Here is a 25,858-nt window from a genome sequence, read left to right on the forward strand (position 1 = left end):
CCTCCATTTATCTGCTTTCTTTTGTATTTCAAGTTTTCATTACATATATGTATTTTTGCATTTGAAACAATTGTATTATTATCATATTGTTATATGTGTTATATGTATGTATATGTTATAATATTATTATAATATATGTATTATATCATGTTAGATCCACTATGGACTGGACTCTCACAATATTATGCTAGATCCACTCGACGTCCATTGCACCGGTCGCTTGTCATACCATTGGGTTGAGGTTTTTTTTGCTCTGATATGGGATCTGAGCCAATGATGTCGTTGTGGCTTGTGCAGCACTTTGAGACACTCGTGATATAGGGCTGTATACGTAAACATTGATTGATTGATTGATTGATATTGTTGATAACTGAAGTAATTATGATTAAATCGTTTATTATGAATTGTTAATAGTGCTATTTTATTATTTGTATTGCTCCATTTGTAGTGCAATAATGTTAATTGTCATTTCTGTGTTATTACTATTTACTTCACTAACGGGTTCTGTTTCGTATCATATTTGTACATATTGTATTTGCTGATCTTGTTGATGTCGTTTTTGTTGTTGTTGTCTCTCTGTCTTATCCCCCTCTTGTCCCCTCAATTTCCCCCTCTGGCTTCCTTTATTTCTCTTCTTTTTATCCTCTCCTGCACCGGTCCGGCCGCGCCAAACATTAAATAAATCCATTTAATAAAGTCAAATACAAATAAGGCAACAAGAAAAGTATCCCACACTTCTCTTTTGTGAATTAAATCTGTACAGTTCTATGATTAACTACATACCTCCATAAATTAGATGAACAGCACAAACATTTGTTTATATTACTTAAAAGAAAACTGGTTTTGTTTAAACAAATTATTACCCAACATTTAATAAAGTACTTTTGTTAAGTGCTTTTTGGGGGGCATTCTAACCCTGCTGGAGTCCGCTCGCGCTTGCTTAATTGAGATGAGGAAGCACCGTGGCGTGAACGAACAGCGGTGTGGACCAAACCATGTTTATAGGAAGGGATCAAGGGGGTTATTGAAATTATTAAAAATAGAATATTGTATCACTAGTTGCTTTGTTTTAATTAGGATCCACCGATCACCACCTAGTGGTGAGTTGGCTCCAATAGTGGGGGAGGATGCTGGTCAGATCTGGCAGGCCCGAACGCATTGTTAAGGTCTACTGGGAACGTCTTGCAGAGTCTCCCGTCAGAGAGCGTTTCAATTCCCACCTCTAAAAGAACTTTGAACATGTCACGAGGGACGCGCTGGACATTGTGTCCGAGTGGACCATGTTCCGTGCCTCTATTGCCGAGGCGGTCGATTGGAGCTGTGGCCACTGTGGCCGCAAGGTGGTTGGAGCCTGTCGTAGCTATAATCCCAGAACCCGCTGGTTGTCGGGATGTTGTGGACCGGTGGAGAAAATACTTTGAAGACCTCCTCAATCCCACCTTCATGATATGAGGAAGCAGTGCCTGGGGAACCTGTAGTGGGCTCTCCCATTTCTGGGGTTGAGGTTGCCGAGGTAGTTAAAAAGCTTCTTAGTGGCAGGGCCCTCCCAGAGTTCCTGAAGGCTCTGGATGCTGTGGGACTGTCTTGGTTGACAAGACTCTGCAACATTGCGTGGACATCGGGGAGGTGCCTCTGGATTGGCAGAAAGGGGTGGTGGTTCCTCTCTTTAAGAAGGGGAACCAGAAAGTGTGTTCCAACTATTGTGGGATCACATGCCTCAGGCTTTCCGCTAAGGTCTATTCAGGTGTACTGGAGAGGAGGCAAACCTTGGATCCAGGAGGAGCAGTGTGATTTTTGTCCCGGTTGCGGAACTGTGAACCAGCTCTATACAATTGCAGGGTCCTTGAGGGTGCATGAGAGTTTGCCCAACCTGTCTGCACGTGCTTTGTCGACTTGGAGAAGGCATTTGACCGTGTCCCTCTGTAAATCCTCTGAGGAGTGCTCAGAGAGTATGGTATATTGGACCGCCTGATCGTGGCGGTCCGTTCCCTGAATGATTGTATCAGAGCTTGGTCTGCATTGCCGGCAGTAGATCGGACTTGTTTCCAGTGAGGATTAGACTCCGCCAAGGCTGCCCTTTGTCATCGGTTCTGTTCATAACTTTTTATGGGCAGAATTTCTAGGTGCAGTCAGGGAGTGAAGGGTATCCAGTTTGGTGGCTGCAGGATTAGGTCTCTACTTTTTGCATATTATGTGGTCCTGCTGGCTTCATATGGTCAGGATCTTCAGCTTTGGGTAAGAGATCTTTCCCCAAGTATAAGAGTTCAGGTACCTCGAAGTCTTGTTCACGAGTGAGGGAAGTGTGGACCATTAGATCGACAGGTGAATCGGTGCCGAATTTTAAGTGATGAAGAAGGAACTGAGCCGGAAGGCAAAGCTCTCAATTTACGGGTCTATCTTCATTCCTATCCTCACCTATGGTCATGAGCTTTGGGTTATGAGCAAAAGGGCAAAATCATGGGCTCAGACGACTGAAATGTTTTTCTTCAATCGGGTGGTGGGGCTTTTCCTGAGAGATAGGGTGAGAAGCTCTGTCATTCGGAAGGAGCTCAAAGTAAAACTGCTGCTACTCCACATCGAGGGAAGCCAGTTGAGATGGATCGGGCATCTGGTCAGTATGCCTCCCAAACGTTTTCCTGGGGAGGTGATTAGGGCACGTCTGACAAGTAGGAGGCCACGGGGTAGACCCAGGACACGTTGGGGCAACTAAGTCTCCCAGCTAGCCTGGGAATGCCTCTGGATCCCGTGGGAGGAGCTGAACGAAGTGGCTGGGGAGAGGGAAGTCTGGGCTTCTCTGCTTAGGCTTCTGCCCCTGCGACAGCGAAAGAAGATGGATGGATGGATGGATGGTATTTAATCCTAACCTTTTCCTGCCTGCAATACTTTCTAACACACTTGTTCACTACCTTTTTCGATGAATAGATAAATAAATATCAATAGAGTTCATATGTCTAGGGAGTTAATTTACTGGCTCCAGCCACCCCCCGCACCCACAAGCATACTTGCCAACCTTCCCGAATTTTCCGGGAGACTCACGAATTTCAGTGCCTCTCCCGAAAATCTCCTGGGACAACCATTCTCCCGAATTTCTCCCGATTTCCAGCCGGACTTAAGGCCCGCCCCCTCCAGGTCCGTGCGGACCTGAGTGAGGACAGCCTGTCGTCACGTCCGCTTGGCCAACCAAAAAGTAACCACAGAACACTATACTGTATAGTGTTCTGTGGTTACTTTTTGGTCAGGATCTTCAGCTTTGGGTGGTTCTGTGGTTACCAAAAAGTAACCACAGAACACTATACCGTATAGTGTTCTGTGGTTACTCTTTGGTTGGCCAACGGTTTACGTTGTATTGCGCACCCTGGCGGCAAGTGTGGGAGTCGGTTCTGAAGTATGAAGTAAAGAGACGTAACTTCGTCACCTCGCCTGGTTATTGACTCCAACCCAGAATATTACACTGCCAATACCTATGCTCCTTCAAAGCCTGTGCTACTGGCTGCAAAGCATTGCACTTTCAAATACAACAATGAGTAGAGAGGAGTGTTATGTGTGTATATGTGTAAATAAATGAACACTGAAATTCAGGTATTTATTTTATTTTTATATATATATATATATATATATATATATATATATATATATATATATATATATATATATATATATATATATATATATATATATATATATATATATATATATATATCTCAGTGGCGTGCGGTGAGGTTAATGTCTGGTGAGGCACGACTGCATCATCACAGTCAGGGGCCGTATTTATCAAGCTTCTTAGAATTACTTCTAAGAAGTCTGCTAAGAGTTGACTTAAGAGTAAATAAATTATTCGCTGAAAGCTGCACTTAAAAGTTAGTTATCAAGCGTTTTACTCACACTTTCAGCGAAGTGTAGGACTGAATCTTAAGTGTCACACTCAGAGCTGAATTACAACATTACTATGTGCCGTAAACGGAATTTTAGGTGACGTCATTTCTGTGTCCATAGAAATGACCAATCACGGAAGGGAATCCCTTGTCTAAGAATAAAGAAATATCTTAGAAATATTTAAGTGGACAATGGGAGTGTATATTTTGACAATAAACTACAAAATAATACAAAACAAACTAGTCCCCGTCTGCAATCACGCTACCGCTCCCTCTCTTCTCTCGCCCACACACTCACTGACGTCACTCACCTCACGGCCACACACATACGCTACTCTATTCATTAATTAGGCAACTAATTTGAAACTGGTGTGGGTGGCTCTATGTATAATAGCCCACTGCAGCCACATGCAGAAATCAATAAGGAATCGAAAATTATTAAATCTGTGACAAAAATAATATTCGCTCTGTCTAAACGATACCGTTTGATCAGCTGCTCATCATCAAACAAATCCAGGACATCCTTAAGGACGTTCAGGGAGCGGAATTCCGCTCCCTGAACGTTCGCGCACGTCTCTCTCGCCTCAGTGCCATCCCCTGCTGGCAACTCCTAACCACTTAAGACACCTCTGAAGGTCTCTTAAATATCGTGGAGAGTAGGAGTGATTCTTAGACTTAAGAAAGTTGATAAAAAAAGCTTTTATTCTTAAGTTTGAGAGTAGGACTAAATTTCGCAAATTCTCAGGACTTAAGTGTAAAATGGCACTCTATAAGACGCTTGATAAATACGGCCCCTGATTTACAAACATATGAACCTGCAGTGCAGGTGTACCTATTGTTGTGTCCCTGCGGTCGTTCGCGGCTCCTCCAGCGCGAGCATTGTTGTTTTTGCACTTTTTGGCTTCTTGTTAAGTGACTTTTTTTGGGTGGATTCGGTCTTGCACGTGGAGGATTTGGGTGTGGGCTTTGGTTGGTGTGGCCGCGGTGCTCCCGTCGGGCAGTGCATTCTGCGGCGTAGGCTTGGCACCAGGAGGCGGGGTTATGATACGAGCCTCACACAGTGTGTCTCCGCAGCAGATTTATGATCGCTCAGCACTAAAAATACGTTACACACATACAGTTGTTGACAAAATACACTGTACATTATATACCTCAGCTAACTAAACTATGGAAATGTATAATATAATTCATATAGCAATACGGTGTCACTGCACAGCAGGCCAGCAGTCAGCCGAGTCGCAATCCATGGTGAGGCACAAGTGCCTCAACTGGCTGCTGATCACCGCACCGTCTCTTCTCAGTATTTGAACGGGAAATGTGAAAATAAAAATAAAAATAATCTAAAACTGGTGAAGTTAAATGGAAAATAACTTTAGTATAATCACTGGATACATATAACAATTTAATTATTATTTTTTTCTTTTTACTTTTTTTTTTCTTTCCATGATGGCAGGTGAGGCCGTGCCTCCCCTGCCTCTAGTGACGGCACGCCACTGATATATATATATATATATATATATATATAGATATATATATATATATATATATATATATACATATATATATATATATATATATCTATATATATATATATATATATAGATAGAATTAACTGAAAGTCAAGTATTTATTTCATTTATATATATATACAGTATTTATAACAAATACTTGAATTTCAGTGACTTCTAGCTATAAATATACTCATCCCCCCTTAACCCCGCCCACCCCGACCCTGCCCACCTCAAACCCCCCAAATCTTCCGAATTTGGAGGTCTCAGTTGGCAAGTATGCCCCCAAGAAGGGAATGGATGGATGGGTTGACATAATTTACTGAATAAGTGATAGATTATGTGTCATTCTTCAATCAGGTTCAATATTTGTATCAGTAATCCTTTGCCTTGTACTTTGTAAACACTTTAAATTTGATTTTTTTTTTAACTGGATCATATCTGTACATTGTTTGATTTATTTTTGTAATCCATTCCATAATTTCATTACACATGCTGTATTGATATGTTTAAGGTTTTAATTGTTGTGCGTGCATATAGATATTTTCAATTATATTTTTCTCAAAGATTATTTTTCTCCACTTCTGTTGAGAAGAATTGTCCGTCTGAAGAAATGTAAGTGAAAACAAAACCCATGCATCCATTTCTACCGCTTGTCCCTCTATCTTATTAAATTATAGGTTAATTTGTTGGTCCTCCACCACAGATTAAAAACATAACACAGATTGTAAACACTAAGTGTAATTTCCGGTAAATACTAATGCACCACCATTTGCTTGTGTTGGATACTGCTGTTAAAATGTTTGTCCCTGTTATTGTCTTTCAGGCAATACGCCCTTCCTATGTAATGTGAAAGTCACACTGAGAAAATCAAATGTTCTAAGAAATGACCACTCAAGGAAAACATACATTTAACTGAAGGTTTAGAATTGGTAAAAATGGAGGAAAATTGTCTAATAATGCCCTGTTTTGTTTTTTAAACGCTGGTTGCCACATTGCAAATGGGCCATGAACGCAACACAGTTGGCCAAAGCCAATGGCGTTGCTGCTCAGTCTGACAAGCAAAATTCGGGGATTGCAATTTTTGCTTCGTAGCTAGAGCTAGCCAGCTAGCTCCCCGGTACCGATGCTGTTGCTAACTCGGGTTGTGTATTAAATTACAAACATCGCGTAACCCTGTATTAAATAATGCCGACGCCAGTTGAGTGGGGATGAATGAGAAAAGAAGCTTCTTAGTAAGCCCGGTGGTGCAACTGGTTTGTTTTGACGGTTTACTGGCAGCCTCCTGCAGTTAGCTGGAAGTTACTCATCCGCCCGGGGAGAAGGTTTGGCTAATTAGCAAGCGGCGACGGGGCAAGGGGGCTTGTACATGTCTTCCTCTCCACCTACTGCTAAACATTTTGCAGTTCATGTTTCGCCAAGAGGTCAGTGTGACGTCTTTCATCCCGTCTTGTTCGTATCTGTTCCACCACGAGAAGAGGAACATGTCCAGGTATAACATATACAGCTTGTTAGACTGGGTGTACGGCGGGGTGGACCCCAAGTTTGAGGGCAACGGGGGCCCGGAATGTGCCGCCTTCCTGGCGCCCCAGCAGCGCGTCTGTGAAAGTCTGGTGGTCATCCTCCTCTCCATAGTTGAGATTAGCGTGGCGCTGAAGAAAATAAACATCTCCAAAGAGCTGATAGTGGCGGAGAAAGAGTGCACAAAATCAAAAGAGGACAGTCTCAGCAAGAACCTGTTGCTTGTTGCACTATGCTTGACTTTTGGAGTGGAGGTGGGCTTCAAATTTGCCACTAAGACTGTCATCTACTTGCTGAACCCCTGTCATGTGGTCACCATGATCCAGGTAAGAGTTATATGCCCCAGCAGCACTTACCACATAAGTATTCCACAATATCCTTTATATCCACATAAATAGTTTATTAATATGTCCGTTTGTATCCTAAATTTGCCCTGAAAAAAATAACATCTTGAACCTAAAAAGTATGTTTAACAGTAATATATTATTTCAGTTTTAGTTTAGTGTAAGGGTGGCCAAAATTGCATTTAAAGTTAAAGTACCAATGATTGTCACACACACACACACTAGGTGTTGTAAAATTTCCTCAGCATTTGACCCATCCCCTTGTTAACCCCCTGGGAGGTGAGCAGTGAGCAATCAGCGGCGGCCGCGCCCGGGAATAATTTTTTGGGTGATTTAACCCCCAATTCCAACCCTTGATGCTGAGTTTGTGTGTCTGTGAATTTTGTGTCTTTGTGTACGTTTGCATGTGTTTGTGTAAAAGTGTGTCTGTGTGCAAGACCATCTCGTTAAACCGTCACAAAAGTCAGTCTCCTCATGAGGTAATGAATGTTCAATCAGTGTTGTGCCTCTTCCCTCTTACACAGCTGGAAGTGCAGCCCAGAAGAACAAAATAAAGAAATATGACTAACTCTAGCATAGTAATTGAAACACAACATTTAAGAGCAGCAGCGACTTGACATACTTTAGTTTTACTATCTGGTGCAGCTCACCAGTAATCCTGGCCCGAATGCGGACTCGCATGCACTCACAGAACGTCTATGTGACTGTATTGGTCCTGACTGGGAGAATCAACAAAATGTAATCAGAAAAGGCATTTTTATATAGAAATATTTGTTAATCAGACATTATTCGCTTCAAGACACTTGTCAGCAGGGGGACTAAAACTAAATAAACAGCCAGAGGAGAACTGCACTTTTTGGGGGGAATTTTGCCTTACGTTCACAATCATTACAAAAGACATGACGACGGATGCCTTTTTTAAAAAATGCATTTTAACTAATAAACATCCGCTTATAATGGATCCAGTGGGAGGTCCTTTATTCAGCCCATAAAACCCAATAAATAACGCCAAAATCGCCAACATATTCCATTTACATTTCGTGACTTGAATATTAACCAAATATTTGTGATATTGTTATTATAAGTGCTAACGGAGACAAACTATTCATAACAGCGCTGTGATCACTAGCTTGTGTGGCTATGTTGACCTCATTGACTGGTGAGCTGCTTCTTCGGTGCTCGTGAAAGTCATAGATCATAAATCATGCCTCTCACCTTGATAGTAGAAGAATCAGGACGTAATCCGAAAAGTTGGTACGCTTTGAGAGCCGGTTTAGACCCGGGAATAGCAAGAAAGACACGAGAAGACATTTGGTTCCACCACCCCTTTTTTTTTCGCGAGGACTATGATTCATCCTTCATCCATACGGGAATATAACAAGATTCTATCAGTCGGCATACTAAGGACAGCAAACATTGTACAGTAAGTGATGTTTTATTATGTGTGTTGGCTCTCATGAAGTCTGCAGTGAGTAGTAATCAGTGATGTTGTTGATGAAAAAAAAGCGAACGTTGTGATGCATTTTTGAAATTGTGCCGCGTATGCTTAAAATGAGCAAAATACTGTACGTAAATATTAAATGTTATAAATGTTACCATTACTACATTACAAATATACATACGACATGTATATACAACCTTTATTTATTTATTTATTTATTTACCAGTTAGAATGCATTAAAAAAAAGACAAACATATGTGTTGAAGTCTTATATAGGGATTGTGAATGATAGGAAAAGTTTAAAAAAATGTAATAAAAAGTACAGTTCCCCTTTAAAAGACATTCATCAGCAATGGCGATTAGGTACTTTTACAGGGAAATTGGCTGATACTGGTGGGTGACCAATCAATTGGCACACCCCTACATAGAATATGTAATTGAATTATAGTACTTTATCTCAGGGTACCCTCAGGGACTTTATGTCTGAAATTCTATCGAAATCTCATAAATGTCTTAAATAGGACTATGAATGGTCTTAAAAATATTTTAACATGATGTTTATTATAGTGCAATCAAATGATACAAAACATTTATCAGATGAATCACACCTTTGAATTTGGATTATTCAAAAATACCGTATTTTCCGCACCATAAGGCAGGTGTTGTAAGCCGCACCTTCAATGAATGGCATATTTCAAAACTTTGTTTACCTATTAGCCGCCCCGTGTTATTAGCCGCACCTACGCTACGCTAAAGGGAATGTCAAAAAAACAGTCAGATAGGTCAGTCAAACTTTAATAATATATTACAAACCAGCGTTCTAACAACTCTGTTCACTCCCAAAATGTAATGTGCAAATGTGCAATCACAAAAATAGTAACACTCAAAATAGTGCAGAGCAATAGCAGCATCAATAACTCAACGTTGCTCATACGTTAGTGTCACACAACACACAAAATAAACATTTAAAGCTCACTTTCTGAAGTTATTACTCATCCACAAATCCCTCAAATTATTCTTCTTCGGTGTGCTTCACTTGTTTTTTGACACCATCTGTGATGTGGACGCGCATGCAGTCGTAGATCAACAGGGACGGAGCTGCGTGAAAAAAGTCACCCGGTCTCTCCGCTCATCTTTTCTTCATCCATCCATCCCTTTGAGTTAGCTTTTATGAGGACGCCGGCTGGAAAGTTCTCTTTTGGCAAGGTCTTCCTTTTGAATATCACCGTGGGTGGAAGTTTCTGGCCGTTAGCATGGCAAGCTAGAAACCACGGTGAAGGACGACTTCTCATTCCCTGTGGTGCGAATATTCAACGTACGTGTTCCCGTTGTATCCACAGTGCGGTTCACATGAATATCAAAAGTCAGTGGAACCTTATACGCGTGTCTCTTAGTAGGAGACATTTTGTGGTCTTTACAGAAACAAACAAATGAAATGAAACGTAATATCCGCGCGCTTCTTCTTCTACGGGGGCGGGTGCTCACCTTGGCGGTTGCTTACAGTAGAAGAAGAAGCGCTTCCTCTTCTATGAGGGCAGTTGCTTACCGTAGAAGAAGAAGCGCTTCCTCTTCTACGGGGAAAAAAGATGGCGGCTGTTTACCGTAGTTGCGAGACCTAAACTTTATGAAAATAAATATTAATATTAATCCATATATAAGGCGCACCGGGTTATTAGCCGCGCTGTCAGCTTTTGAGAAAAATTGTGGTTTTTAGGTGCGGCTTATGGTGCGGAAAATACGGTAATCACAGGTTAAAAACTTGCTTGCATTATGTAAATTAACTTTAAAAAAGACCTCAATATTTGTACAATAATACCATTTCATTGCTAGAATGTCAATACAGTAATTTGTTATAAATGTTTTAATTGAACATCATTTACTTAATCAAAACTTGGTAACAGTTTTCTTTAAAGTCCCATCTGGGTTTATTTTGAAGTGAACTTTGCAAGCAAGCACACAAGCCAGTCTCTTCACTCACCTTTGCACTGACATATACAACCCGCACAGTCTTCCAGGTAACCTTCACAGTTAAGGTAAAGGAACATGGGCACTCAAAATAAATAGTGCAAAAAATGTATAAATTCAGAATAAATAATATAAATAATTGTGTTATTAATCTGTGTATGTACTTGATTAATGCAATATATTTGTGATTAATCACAAGACGTAACTATGTTTTGACAGCCCTCGTTTATTCAAAACAAATGCATACCTTTCAGTCTCACTTAAAAGGTTTTTGATTTTTGTGGGCGCTACAAAACTAAATTAAAGTAAGTACCCGGTTTGTCTGTGGTCCCGGTTTTTCACTGTTTTGAGCAGACGGTAATATGTACTGTATATGTGTCTCCATGCACTAAATTTAGGGGTGGAACGATACACAAAAATTTCAGTTCGGTATGTACCTCAGTTTTTGAGGTCATGGTTCGGTTGATTATCGGTACAGTAAGAAAACAACAAAATATAAATGTTTTGGTTATTTATTTACCAAATTTGTAAACAATGGCTTTATCCTTTTAACATTGGGAACACTGTAATAATTCTGCTCACGTTAATCAACATTAAACTGCCTCAAGTTGTTGCTCAGATTAAATACAATGACAAAACTTTTCTTCTTCATATACAAAGTGTAATATTAAACAGTTTCAAGTCAACTCATCATGCTTAATTTATTACAGCATTTGGGAAGCCTGTAGTTGATTTTTATTATGTAAATGTTATATTTTTATCAACATGTGATAGCAGGGACCCTGCCATTCAAAACTAGGCTGCTGCATTTCTAATGATTAATGTAACTATAGCTGAAACACCATGGAGTTCATGTAGGCTTAATGATGCAGTTACATTATTATATCAACTATCAGAGACAGAAACTCTTCATTTAACATAATGTTCTTTTTTGCTGCTTCAACACAGCTCAATCAACACAGAAATAGGTAAAGTGAAATAACAGACAGACAGGGCTGTGCTGTCCGTAACACACCCACACACACACACACACACACACAACCACACACCGCAAAATGAGCTAACGTTACGCTAAAAGCGAATTAGCCTTCACCTCAAGCCAGGACTGCGAGCGAGCTGAACTGCCTTTTATATTTCTAGAAGGTCAACGGGCTCATAGTGATGTTACTAGTAGTTGACTGGGAGGTGTTTATTATAATTTGGGGAGAGTCCGCTGCCTGATGCTTACCTGCTAAACCAGACATGGGCATTCTGCGGCCCGCGGGCCGCATCCGGCCCTTTGTGCGTCCCTGTCCGGCCCACGTGAGGCCAATTATAAATTACAAAATACATTTTAAAAAGTATCTATGTCGAGTGTGCAATACAACGGTGCTGCTTTTGTTTTGAAAATCGTTATTTGTATTACTTCCGTGTGGACGTATGCGTGTGAGTGAATGTGAACAACTGCAATCATTAATTACAAAATAAAGTTGAAAAAAACATCTATGTCGTGCGCGCAATACAACTGTGCTGCTTTTATTTTGAAAAGTATTATTTATGGGCGTGTGTCCGTATGTAACCTGCGAGTGAAGGTGCACATGCAGTGACAAGTGATGCACGGTTTACACCCGAGACGCTAAAAAGAGAAAAGTTGATGACGAATGGCGTGTTTCCAACAAGACATGGACTGCAAAGCAACGTTCCCTCTAAGGTGCGTGCCTGCGCAATTGCGCACTGCTCAAGCGTCTGCTGCGCGCAGCAAATATATGCCGCGCACCAAATCAAATCCCATCTGAATTCTAAACAAAATAAACATATTTATTATATGTAATTTTGCAATGCAACTTTGAGTGACAGTGACAACAAGCGGCCCTAACGGTGTTCGTCAACACCGTTCAATTGAACACCGTTCAATTATTGTAACGTCTATCGAGATGCTTCGAGGACAGGAATTATATCGATCACTATATTGAGCAAAACTGTTTATATTCGGACATAACCACACCAAAAACATGAGTAAAACAATTCTATCTCGAAAAACTAGTCATTTTCTGCCGTACAAAACAGGCCAAAACCAACTTGTCATCTGTCACCAACACGCATAGCACTAAACCACTGGTGCGTTTATGGCCACACAAAAAGTCGGACAACTCAAACACCACACAAAGTTACACTATGACTCCTCAGTCATACGTGTGCTTATTTTACTGTCATTTATTATTAATGTTAATTTATTTATATTAGTCATGGAATGCTGTTGCACACACTATGTTGAAGTATTACTATTATTATTAATTATTATTATTATTATTATTTATCTTACGGTATATATCAAAAATAATATTGAGCAAAATTTAATTGAAATATTGTCGATGTGGCCCTCCAGCAGTGCTCGGGTTGCTCATGCGGCCCCCGGTAAAAATTAATTGCCCACCCCTGTGCTAAACGCTAAGCACTGACTACATGCGCTCTGAATACGCACTGCTGATTGGCTGTTACCGCTCTGAATACGCACTGCTGATTGGCTGTTACCGCTCTGTTTGTAACCAATCAGATGGTTGTGTGGGTGGGACAATGCTGGGTGCTGTGTAGAGGACTGACAGAGACAGAGGCAGAAGGAAGCAAAGGCGGCTACTTATGTTCTTCTATATGTTAAATGTTCGTGTGGAAACTCGTTTCGGTACACCTCCGAACCGAACCGAAACCCCCGTACCGAAACTGTTCAATACAAATACACGTACCGTTACACCCCTAACTAAATTAGTGCAGTTTCTTAAATAGTTCGGCTCTCAATAAGCATCCTACAACCCATGGAAACATCACCATCTGTTTTTGAAAAGTTGGACTAACACACCTGGATTATGCGATTGAAAACCAGATCTCTCGAGAGGGGGTGTGTGGCCGGAGAGGACCCTTCGCATCACGCTTGCACCAGTCACAAAAAATGGCCCTAGTAGTGTGTGAATGTTGTTTGTCCATCTGTGTTGGCCCAGCGAGGATAGGCTCCAGCCTCCCCCGTTACCCCGAGAGGGACAAGCGGTAGGAAATGGATGGACAGAACATTTTGAAGTGCATCGATAGTAAAAAAACAAAAAAAACAAAGATTTATTTAAGAAGGTAGCTAAGGAAATGGCTTCATTTGGACTCCCGAACGAAATACAAATGAGATGAAAGAGAATGAGGCAGGTACATTAAAGGCGAATAATAAAGCATACACAAACCTTTACGCTGCATTTGTGCACTCCACACTGATAAACAATAACTATGTATTACACACAACTGGCAAGTTAGTCCAAAATAACAGCACACAACTGGCAAGATAGTCCAGAATAACAGCATAACCTTCATTTAGAACAGTAGCAGTGGGGCCACGAACAGTCTTTTCCTTCGGATTTAAAACTCCTTCCATCAATCCACAGAGCCTTATGAATGAACTCCGAGACATTCAAACATTTTGTCTCTATGATTCTCCAGCTGAAAATTCCTTCAAAAAAACTCTTGCCAATCCGTTTTTACTTCAAATCTGCATCCGCCCTGATACATTCTTGGTACTAGCGTCATGTTCATAGCGTAATATTAGATCATTTGTTGATACTGTCTGCTAGTTAACATCAGCACAGCAGTTAGAGATGTAGTATTTGTAATCTGTGCCGATATTACAGCAGGCATCAGGTACAGCACGTTGCAAGGAGACGCAGATGCCTAGTGTGATGTCATAGGTCAGCCGGAATAGCAATGCTTTTATCCGTGCTAAAAGGAAATCAGCGCCCTGCAGTGTACGGGAGGCACACGGCATGTGACCAATAGTCGAATTAGAGAGAGTGCATGGACACTTGGACTTAACATGTAGGTGTGAAGAATACAACAAACCAAACTATTTGAAAAATTAAATTAATGTAGTGCATGGAAACACAGTGACTGACTCAATGAAGCATCTGTAGAAGACTGACACAATTTAATTAGTTTTCTAAGAAAACAAATACGTTGCTGACATTTATCAAAAAAGTTCTCACTGTTGACTTGAAATGTGAGTTCATTAACAATTTTGGTTCCCAGGTATTTGTATGACTTCCTTTGTTTTATTGTGTCTTTGTTAATGTGGAGTGTTTTGCTAGTGTGTTGTTCCTTCCTAAAATGATTAACCAGTTATTTTGTTTCGGATGTATTGAGATCCAGGCAATTGTGTTTGCACCAATCAGAAAATTAATAAATGTCTGCTTTTAATAGTTCGTGTGTTAGTAGTGTTCATAATAACTGTCATATGAATATTTGACATAGGTGATTCCAGGACTAGTGCTTTTGCAATCATTAATGTATAATGTGTACATGACAGATCCTTGTTGGGCTCCTGTTAATCATCATCATAATAATCAGAATTACAGTAAATTCCGGATCATGAGCCGCTACTTTTTATGTGCATTATAAAACAGTGTGGCTAATTTATGGATCTTTTTTTCATTGATTGGGCTTCCTCCCACCTCCAAAGACATGCACCTGGAGATAGGTTGATTGGCAACACTAAATTGGCCCAATTGACTGAATGTGAATGTTTTCTGTCTATCTGTGTTGGCCCTGCTATGAGGTGGCGAGTTGTCCAGGGTGTACCCCATCTTCCGCCTGAGTCAGCTGGGATAGGCTCCAGCACCCCCTGCGACATAAAGCGGGACAAGTGGTGGTAAATGGATGGATAGATGGATGGATGACAATGTTTTATGTTCAATAGTTTTCATTTAACGCAAGCAGAAAACTGAAATTTTAGACAAATATGTTGGTACAATAAACTTATTTGTGAAAAATTCTTCTAGAGCACAAATAAAGTCAATAGTACAAAATAAGCAAAAGCAAAAACTAATCTAGATCTAATTCAAATATTTCGTTTTTTTACCCAATGATTATTATTCAGAGAGTTTGTAAACAATATATTGTAATTTTAACAACACAAGAGAACAGATAATTGTGAAAATATACAGAGAAAACAACCAAAAAATATATACACCCCTGATAACAATACTATTGCTATTTGCATCAACCCTGCGCCCACCCGTAATATGTTGCACAACTCAATGCGTCATGGCCAATTATGCAAAATTGACATCTCACTGCAAGGTTTGAAGCCTGATTTACTTTTAAATCTATTGCTGCTTTAACCAAACAGGGTGCCACCATCTTGCACTAATGTAACATCCTAACCTGGTTCATGTACTGTATGCTGTACTCAATTTATGTACATGTTATGCTATATTATAATATATTTAGCAAGCATTACCAAGAGTGAAATTCTATTTGTTTCTACTGAAATAATAGCCTCTATTCGAAGAAATTAAAAAAATATATATTAGACCTAAAATCTGAAAATTTGCGGGGCTGTGAATGCTGAATGTTAGATAAGTGGAGAACCACTGTGTAGCATTCAGACTAAAATATACATAAGTGAGTGTACTGTACTGTTCCTCTTTGTCGCTTGCATCACATGACAACCAAAAAATTGCATATTAGATTTTTACAATTTAGTTTTAGTTTTATTATATCACAAATGTTAAAAGATAATTTTTACTTAAGCCCAAATCAAAACTGAGCATTGTTACCTTACAGGAATATTTTGTTTGACACATGACATTTGTATAATCTAACCAATGTTGTGCTGTAGTTTTCATGAACTAAACTGACACTGTTGGCAAACACAAGATGCTGTTTTGCAATTATTTTTATTATTTTATACCTTTTGACTTACTGTAACATCGCATCATTTTTGTTGAAATTTTGACCACATTCCGGTGGAAAACAGGCTTAGATGTACGAAGCAATCGCTATCATGAAAATAGTACTGATTTCTATGTGTAGGACTAATACTTTGTGTGTACCAAAATGTCCCTGTACATTCAAATGCTACCAGAAATAATTATGCATTGGATTTACATAATTATAACACAGCAAAGCCTCAAACTCAAGCACTTATAAACTTTTGCCATGAGAATATTTCTCATTGGCACTTCCAGATTGCCTGACCTTCATGGTACATGATTGCATGCCGTAGGTTCATGGCAACAAGGCACTGCAGTCCCATGGTCGAGGAGAATATAATGTGGCTATACTGATTGATTTGGATCTGACTGATTGATAGCGTGCGGTGACTGATTGATGCAATGCAATGACACATACAGTAGTTATTGGTTAAGCTTACTGCCATGGCTTCACCGTCTTCTCTTCAGCCCTATAGTCTTCAATCAATCAATCAATGTTTATTTATATAGCCCTAAATCACAAGTGTCTCAAAGGGCTGCACAAGCCACAACGACATCCGCGGTACAGAGCCCACATAAGGGCAAGGAAAAACTCACAACCCAGTGGGACGTCGATGTGAATGACTATGAGAAACCTTGGAGAGGACCGCATATGTGGGTGATTCTGTATCTTATGTTGAATAAAAATACATTAAAATACAGTCTGAATTTGAGGTACTGTAAAATTGTTTACCAACACATAAAACAAGTTTAATGATTATTTCAGGAACAAAATGTTTTTAATCCACAACCAAAAAGAACACAAAGTGTCTTTCTGCAGAGTTTTTTTTTTAGTACAAAACCCAAAATCAATGAAGCTGGCATGTTGTGTAAATCATAAATAAAAACAGAGTGCAATGATTTGCAAATCCTTTTCAATACACTGCAAAGACAAGATATTTAATGTTCGAACTGAGAAAGAAATATATTTTTTACAAATAATCATTAACTTAGAATTTAATATCAGTAACACATTGCAAAAATGTTGGCACAGGGCCTTTTTACCAGTGTGTTACATGGCCTTTCCTTTTAACAAAACTCAGTAAACGTTTGGGAACTGAGGAGACCAATTTTTTCAGGTGGAATTATTTTCCATTCTTGCATGATGTACAGCTTAAGTTGTTCAACAGTCCGGGGTCTCCGTTGTCGTATTTTACGCTTCATAATGCGCCACACCTTTTCAATGAGATACAGGTCTAGACTACATTCAGGCCAGTCGAGTACCCGCACTCTTTTACTACGAAGCCACGCTTTTGTAACACGTGCAGAATGTGGCTTGGCATTGTATGGCTGAAATAAGCAGGGGCGTCCATGAAAAAGACGTTGCTTGGATGGCAACATATGTCGCTCCAAAACCTGTATGTACCTTTCAGCATTAATGCTGCCTTCACAGATGTGTAAGTTACCCATACCTTGGGCACTAATACACCCCCATTCCATATTAGATGCTGGCTTTTGAACTTTGCACCGATAACAGTCCGGATGGTTCTTTTCCTCTTCGGTCTGGAGGACACGACAACCGCAGTTTCTAAAAACAATTTGAAAAGTGGACTTGTCAGACCATAGAACACTTTTCCACTTTGCATCAGTCCATCTTAGATGAGCTCAGGCCCAGCGAAGCAGTGGCGTTTCTGGGTGTTGTTGATAAATGGCTTTCGCTTTGCATAGTAGAGTTTTAAGTTGCAGTTCCAGATGTCGCGACCAGCTGTAGTTACTGACAGTGGTTTTCTGGAGTGTTCCTGAGCCCACGTTGTGATATCCTTTACATACTGATGTCAGTTTTTGATGCAGTACTGCCTGAGGGATCGAAGGTCACGGGCATTCAAAGTTGGTTTTCGGACTTGCCGCTTATGTGCAGTTATTTATCCAGATTCTTTGAATCTTTTGATGATATTACGGACTGTAGATGGTAGGGGTGTAATGGTACGTGTATTTGTATCGAACCGTTTTGGTACGGGGGTTCCGGTTCGGTTCGGAGGTGTACCAAACGAGTTTCCACACAGACACATTAAGTAGCATTCTGCACGTTGTGTAAACAATGCACACTGAGGCACAACACACGGCATGCTAACAACTAACAGGCTATGATAGACTGACCATACGTCCTCTTTTCTCCGGACATGTCCTCTTTTGCGGAGCTGTCATGGCAGAGTTTCTTAAATGCCTCAAATGTCTGGCATTTTGAGTTAGGGTTGCGTGTATTTTCAATGTACGTTCGGGGTTAAGAAGGGGTTAAAAACAAAACAAATTGTGCGCGCAGCAGCATTCGTGAGGGAGGGGCAGAGACAGAGAGAGCTATGATAAACACACATGCGTCTCCAGGCTCTGCTTTTTATCCATATATTTATCAGATTACATTTTTTATTATCTATAGCAGGGGTGTCAAAAGTGTGCCTCGGAGGCCATTTGCGGCCCACGGCACATTCTAAAAATACTATTAAAATAAACAAAAACATAACAAAAGTGAAATAAAAAAGCTTAAAGGTTAATTGTAATTTAGAAAAAGTTGCAATGTTGACTAATAAAACAAAGCTGTTTTTTTTTTCTTTCAAACTGTCATTGCTCAAAACATAATATTGAATCAAAATCAATGTTATTATGAATTATTGACCTATCCGAGGTTCCGATTACTTCACATCAAATATTCCACAAAAAAAATATTTTTGGTGGAAGATTTTGCAAATTTGGTAAATAAATAACCCAAAAATTTATATTTGGTTGTTTTCTTACCGTACCGAAAATGAACCGAACCGTGACCTCTAAACCGAGGTACGTACCAAACCGAAATTTTTGTGTACCGTTACACCCCTACTAAATGGTGAAATCCCTAAATTTTTTGCAATAGCTTGTTGAGAAATGTTGTTCTTAAACAGTTCGACAATTTGTGAACAAATGCGTGAGCAAAGTGGTGACCCTCACCCCATCCTTGTTTGTGAATGACTGAGCATTTCATGGAAGCTGCTTTTATACACAATCATGGCACCTACCTGTTCCCAATTAGCCTGTTCACCTGTGAGATGTTCCAAATAAGTGTTTAATGAGCATTCCTCAACTTTCTCAGTCTTTTTTGCCAAATATGCCAGTGTTTTTTAAACAGGTTGCAGGCATCAAATTCTAAATGAGCTAATATTTGCAAAAAATAACGTTTACCAGTTCAAATGTTAAGTATCTTGTCTTTGCAGTGTATTCAATTGAATATAGGTTGAAAGGGATTTGCAAATCATTGTATTCTGTTTTTATTTACGATTTACACAACGTGCCAACTTCACTGGTTTTGGGTTTTGTACATGTTTTGTTATATCAGAGGAGTGAAATCTTTAATAATAATAATAATAATGGATTAGATTTATATAGCGCTTTTCTAGACACTCAAAGCGCTTCACAGAGAAGTGAGAACCCATCATTCATTCACACCTGGTGGTGGTAAGCTACTTTTGTAGCCAGTTTGCGCCTACGGCTCTTCCGACCACCACCTATCATTCATCATTCATTCACCAGTGTGAGCGGCACCGGGGGCAATGGTGAAGTGTCCTGCCCAAGGACACAACGGCAGCAATTTTTGGATGGTAAGAGGCGGGGAGCGAACCTGCAACCCTCAGGTTTCTGGCACGGCCGCTCTGGCACTACGCCATGCCGCCCCGAAATCTTTGCAGACACATAAACAAAAAGTCAGCCTAAAAAGTATTTAGATATAAAAAATGCCTTTTCTGATTAAATTAATGGGTGTGTTGATTCTCCCAGTCGGGACCAATTCAGTCACATAGACTTTCTGAGTGCCTGCAAGTACGCATTCAGGGTAGTATTACTGGTGAGCTGCAACAGATAGTGAGAGTAAAGTGTGTCACTAAAGTCGCTGCTTCCTTTAAATCTTGTTTGTACTTCTATGCTAGTGTTAGTCATATTTCTTTATCTTGTTCTTCTGGGCTCCACTTCCAGCTGTGTAAGAGGGAAGAGGCACGATGCTGATTGAACATCATTTACGTTGTGACGAGCCTGACTTTCGCAACGGTGAAAAGGGACGTCGCACAAGGACACACTTTCACACAAACACAAACGTACACAAACATAGGATTTTTTTCCCGAAAGTGAAAAACTGGTGTTCAACCAAGCCAAGATGGCTGTTGTGCAGCAAGCAGCACGCAAACTGAATATGCAAGGGGCCTAGATCATCTTGCAAAAAGCAGATACAAGCAAAAAATCTAACTTTTTTTTTTTTTTTGGAGATAAAGATTATTTATGTATTTATATTTGTTTACTTACTATGGTATAATATTTATTTATTATTTATTATTCACTGTTCTGTTACAGAAAACAAGGATATGGGATAAAATTGCTATGGTATGAAAAGGGTTAGGATTAAATAAGCTCAGCTTCTTCCTTCTCCTTTTCAGACGTGCTGTAATGAAACAACTGGAAATATGTGATGCATTACATTGTATCGTATGCATGTTCGGAATAAACTGAAACTGAACTGAACTGAATCGATCCCTATACGTTATCAAGAAAATATTTGTCGAACGATATCAAGGATTATCCTTCAATCATGATCCCAGACATGTTGAACTAACTGGTGATCCAGACATTCTACCCGACAAAACAGATGAAAGCTTGGAAAAGCATGGAGACTTAACACATTTTGTGTGTGGCTGGGTCAAGAAAATTGGTATTAAGACTCTTAATATGAATCATGGATCGTTTAAAGGCCTACTGAAATTAATTTTTTTTATTTAAACGGGGATAGCAGATCCATTCTATGTGTCATACTTGGACGAAGGACTTCACCCGATCACAGATGCGGTTAGCGACTAGCGCGTCTGCTATCCAAGTAAGTCCTCCTTGTTGTGTTGCTACAGCCAGCCGCTAATACACCGATCCCACCTACAACTTTCTTCTTTGCAGTCTCCATTGTTCATTAAACAAATTGCAAAAGATTCACCAACACAGATGTCCAGAATACTGTGGAATTATGAAATGAAAACAGAACTATTTTGTATTGGTTTCAATGGGATACCAATACTCCTGTTTCACTGGCTACGTCACGCACATACATCATCATCCAAAGGCGTTTTCAACCGGAAGTTTAGCGGGAAATTTAAAATTGCACTTTATAAGTTAACCCGGCCGTATTGGCAAGTGTTGCAATGTTAAGATTTCATCATTGATATATAAACTATCAGACTGTGTGGTCGGTAGTAGTGGGTTTCAGTAGGCCTTTAAGCTTGGTTAAAGTTGCATTTCATGATTTAACTTCACGTCTACAGCCATGTTTGCTGCCTGGTTGTTGTTGCATTCGCTGTTTATGAGTATTTGTGATTTTGCCCGTCTTTATCAACGTATAACTATACATCTCAATGTTGTGTATGTGCTGAAAGCTTCATTTATGATTGCTGCCTTTAATAAAAGCTTAACTTTTGTAGGTTTTGTTCATATTTTGTCTTTTATTTAGACTCGCCGAGTTTGTGCTTCACGGAACTTCAAAACAAGATAAAATACAAATATCAGGACAATACTTAAATGAAAAATACTAAACGTTAAAAATATATCAAACAAACTGATTATCAATTGATTATTGATGATAATTATCAAACTTGTGCAGTCTTCAAACTCTGCTCTCTTGGACTGGAGTGTGTGACCCTTTTTTTTGTCATCTTTCGTAAAATCTTGCACTCTTTTGCCCTTCTTGAATAGCTCTCAAAGAATTCTGAAGAAACTTTCACCTCAACTGTATACAACAACTCTTAGATATGTACAGGTGGTGTTGTTAGCCAAAATATTTTGACCCAAAATGTTCCAATAGTACTTGTGTGTGTGAGTGAGAGGAATCTGAAACAGCAGGCCAAGCTCACTGAGAGTCCCAAAGGGCTTTTGAAATGTCTTGACTGAGAAGGTGATGCTTCCCATTTGCCCAGGCAGAGTTTTGTTTTTACTTGTTACATCTGCATGAAGCAAAAAGCTGCCAATACAGGATTTCCCATTTGCCTATCATTAATAAGAATTTATTATATTAACTTTTTTCCCTATGATTGTCTTATTTCTTCTGTATGTCCTCTCTCTAGCTTTCAGGTTTTTGTGTGGGTAAAAGATAATATCTTGTTGTCAACAAGCTTTATTCAATATCAATATAAGTGCCTACAATATCAGCATTATCGGTCAATGTTTCTGTATCAGTATACACGATCAGTCAGAGCAATAGCACCCAAGACTCCACGAGATGTTAATAATGCCGATTGCACTTAACGCAATCTTTTTTTATCTTGGCACTTGTAAAGTTAAATGAGGATTGGCTTATAAGTGAGTTTGTCACACTGCAGTAGTTTTCACTTTACAGTATAATGTCTATTATAGTAACAGGAAGTGAAATTTAAACTCGGATGGAGTTTAATGATTAATTTTAGTCAAACAGTCTTGCAACAGAATGTTCTGTTTTGGTTGAACGTTTTCCAGCGTGTTAAGTGTAGTTAAACACACAGATCAAGATAGACAAAATACAAATACAGCAGCACATAAATGACCATAAATTAATTAGTCCTATATATTCTGTTCATATCAATTTATTTTGTTTGTGAAAAGTGACTATTTTCATGTATGCATTTTACTCACACAAAAAAAGTAATCAGTCAAAATTTGCTGCTGTTTTGCCAGTGTTTGTCTATAATCGCTTGCATGTTGAGTCACAATAGCTGATTATTCACACATTTCAGCATGTCCATCCATTCATCAATCAATTTTTCTACCGCTTGTCCCTCTCGGAGTCGCGGGGGGGCTGTAGCCTATCCCAAAAGCAGTTGGGTGGAAGGCAGGGTACACCCTGGACAAGTTGCCACTTCATCACAGTGCCAACTTTGGAATGAAAACTTCAAAGTCGCAGCATGTCGTTTGGTCTTTGTATCAAATCTGATCTCTCTTTTTCCTCCCCTTTTGAGATTGCGGAATGCAAAAAAAACAGAACCACTGATGCATTTATATTTCAGCTGTACAATTAATAGGTAGATGTGCCCAACAAAGTTAATTGTGTCTTTAAGCCTAAATCAGCAATGTCATGAGCAGTTTACAATGCTCACGCTTTTGGCTATAATGTGGGCCAGATTGTTTGTGTATATAATATTTATGCTCAGTCTTGAAGGTGGATGATGGTTGTTACGCTGGACAAAATTCTCTGAAGTCCTCAACATGACTTTTGTGCTGCACCAAACATTTATTGAACCAATTATTTTACTGATTTGATTAATCTGTAGATTTAATTTATGTTTGTATCAAACTATTTTGGCTGGACAATTAATCAAACTAATTAATTTAATTCTCACGATCATTAAATATATACTTATATACATATATATTAGTGCTGTCAAACGATTAAAATATTTACTCCAGATTAATCGCATTTTGTTCATAGTTAAATTAATCATGACTAATCGCAGAAAAATAAAAATTTTCGTCATTAATAAGTGTACCCTAGACAGATATTTTTTTTAGTTTTTATACCATGACTGGACAATTAATTTGCTTTAATTAAATATTTTTAAGCAATATGCTTTTTTGAAACAGCTGAACACGAAAAGGTTACAAACATGTTTTTAAAGAGAATTTAAAAAATACCTGCAGTGCATTGGTATTTTCTAATTTTTAGGAATACAGAATTTGCTCCTCTCTGAGCTGCCACCTTACCGTGGTAGAGGAGTTTGCGTGTCCCAATGATCCTAGGAGCTATGTTGTCCGGGGGCTCTATGCCCCCTGGTAGGGTCTCCCAAGACAAACTGGTCCTAGGTGAGGGATCAGACAAAGAGCAGCTCGAAGACCTCCATGAAAAATAAAAACAAAGGACCCAGATTTCCCTCGCCCGGACGCGGATCACCGGGGCCCCCCTCTGGAGCCAGGCCCGGAGGTGGGGCACGATGGCGAGCGCCTGGTGGCCGGGCCTGTACCCACAGCCTGAAGAGGCAACGTGGGTCCCCCCTCCAATGGGCTCACCACCCATAGCAGGGGTCATAGAGGTCGGGTGCGATGTGAGCTGGGCGGAAGCCGAAGGCAGGGCACTTGGCGGTCCGATCCTTGGCTACAGAAGCTAGCTCTTGGGACGTGGAATGTCACCTCGCTGGGGGAGAAGGAACCTGAGCTAGTGCGCGAGGTGGAGAAGTTACGGCTAGATATAGTCGGACTCACTTCGACGCACAGCAAGGGCTCTGGACCCAGTTCTCTCGAGAGGGGCTGGACTCTCTTCCACTCTGGCGTTGCCGGCAGTGAGAGGCAACGGGCTGGGGTGGCAATTCTTGTTGCCCCCCGGCTCAGAGCCTGCACGTTGTAGTTCAACCCGGTGGACGAGAGGGTAGCTTCCCTCCGCCTTCGGGTGGGGGAACGGGTCCTGACTGCGGTTTGCGCTTACGCGCCAAACCGCAGCTCAGAGTACCCACCCTTTTTGGATTCACTTGAGGAAGTACTTGAGAGTGCTCCCCCGTGTGATTCCCTCGTTCTACTGGGGGACTTCAATGCTCATGTTGGCAGCGACAGTGAAACCTGGAGAGGCGTGATTGGGAAGAATGGCCGCCCGGATCTGAACCCGAGCGGTGTTTTGTTATTGGACTTTTGTGCCCGTCACGGATTGTCCATAACGAACACCATGTTCAAACATAAGGGTGTCCATATGTGCACTTGGCACCAGGACACCCTATGCCGCAGTTCCATGATCGACTTTGTAGTTGTGTCATCGGATTTGCGGCCTCATGTTTTGGACACTCGGGTGAAGAGAGGGGCGGAGCTTTCTACCGATCACCACCTGGTGGTGAGTTGGCTGCGATGGTGGGGGAGGATGCCGGACAGACCTGGCAGGCCCAAACGCATTGTGAGGGTCTGCTGGGAACGTCTGGCAGAGTCTCCTGTCAGAGAGAGTTTCAATTCCCACCTCCGAAAGAACTTTGAACATGTCACGAGGGAGGTGCTGGACATTGAGTCCGAATGGACCATGTTCCGCGCCTCTATTGTCGAGGCGGCTGATTGGAGCTGTGGCCGCAAGGTAGTTGGTGCCTGTCGTGGCGGTAATCCTAGAACCCATTGGTGGACACCGGCAGTGAGGGATGCCGTCAAGCTGAAGAAGGAGTCCTATCGGGTTCTTTTGGCTCATAGGATTCCTGAGGCAGCGGACAGGTACCGACAGGCCAAGCGGTGTGCGGCTTCGGCGGTCGCGGAGGCAAAAACTCGGACATGGGAGGAGTTCGGGGAGGCCATGGAAAACGACTTCCGGACGGCTTCGAAGCGATTCTGGACCACCATCCGCCGCCTCAGGAAGGGGAAGCAGTGCACTATCAACACTGTGTATGGTGAGGATGGTGTTCTGCTGACCTCGACTGCGGATGTTGTGGATCGGTGGAGGGAATACTTCGAAGACCTCCTCAATCCCACCAACACGTCTTCCTATGAGGAAGCAGTGCCTGGGGAATCTATGGTGGGCTCTCCT

General features: G+C 40.6%; 1 protein-coding gene across 1 annotated transcript in view; it reads left to right on the forward strand.

Moving 5' to 3' along the window:
• The first annotated feature begins 6,405 nt into the window (after positions 1–6,405).
• Positions 6,406–25,858, forward strand: part of LOC133650639 (transmembrane protein 164) — a 48,006-nt gene continuing 28,553 nt past the window's right edge. Inside the window, exon 1 of the mRNA XM_062048133.1 lies at positions 6,406–7,227. Within this exon, the coding sequence (XP_061904117.1) occupies positions 6,790–7,227 (438 nt within the window). The 5' untranslated portion in view covers positions 6,406–6,789. The remainder of the gene's footprint in view (positions 7,228–25,858) is intronic.

This window comes from Entelurus aequoreus, linkage group LG05 (assembly GCF_033978785.1).
Source record: "Entelurus aequoreus isolate RoL-2023_Sb linkage group LG05, RoL_Eaeq_v1.1, whole genome shotgun sequence".
Classification (NCBI taxonomy): domain Eukaryota; kingdom Metazoa; phylum Chordata; class Actinopteri; order Syngnathiformes; family Syngnathidae; genus Entelurus; species Entelurus aequoreus.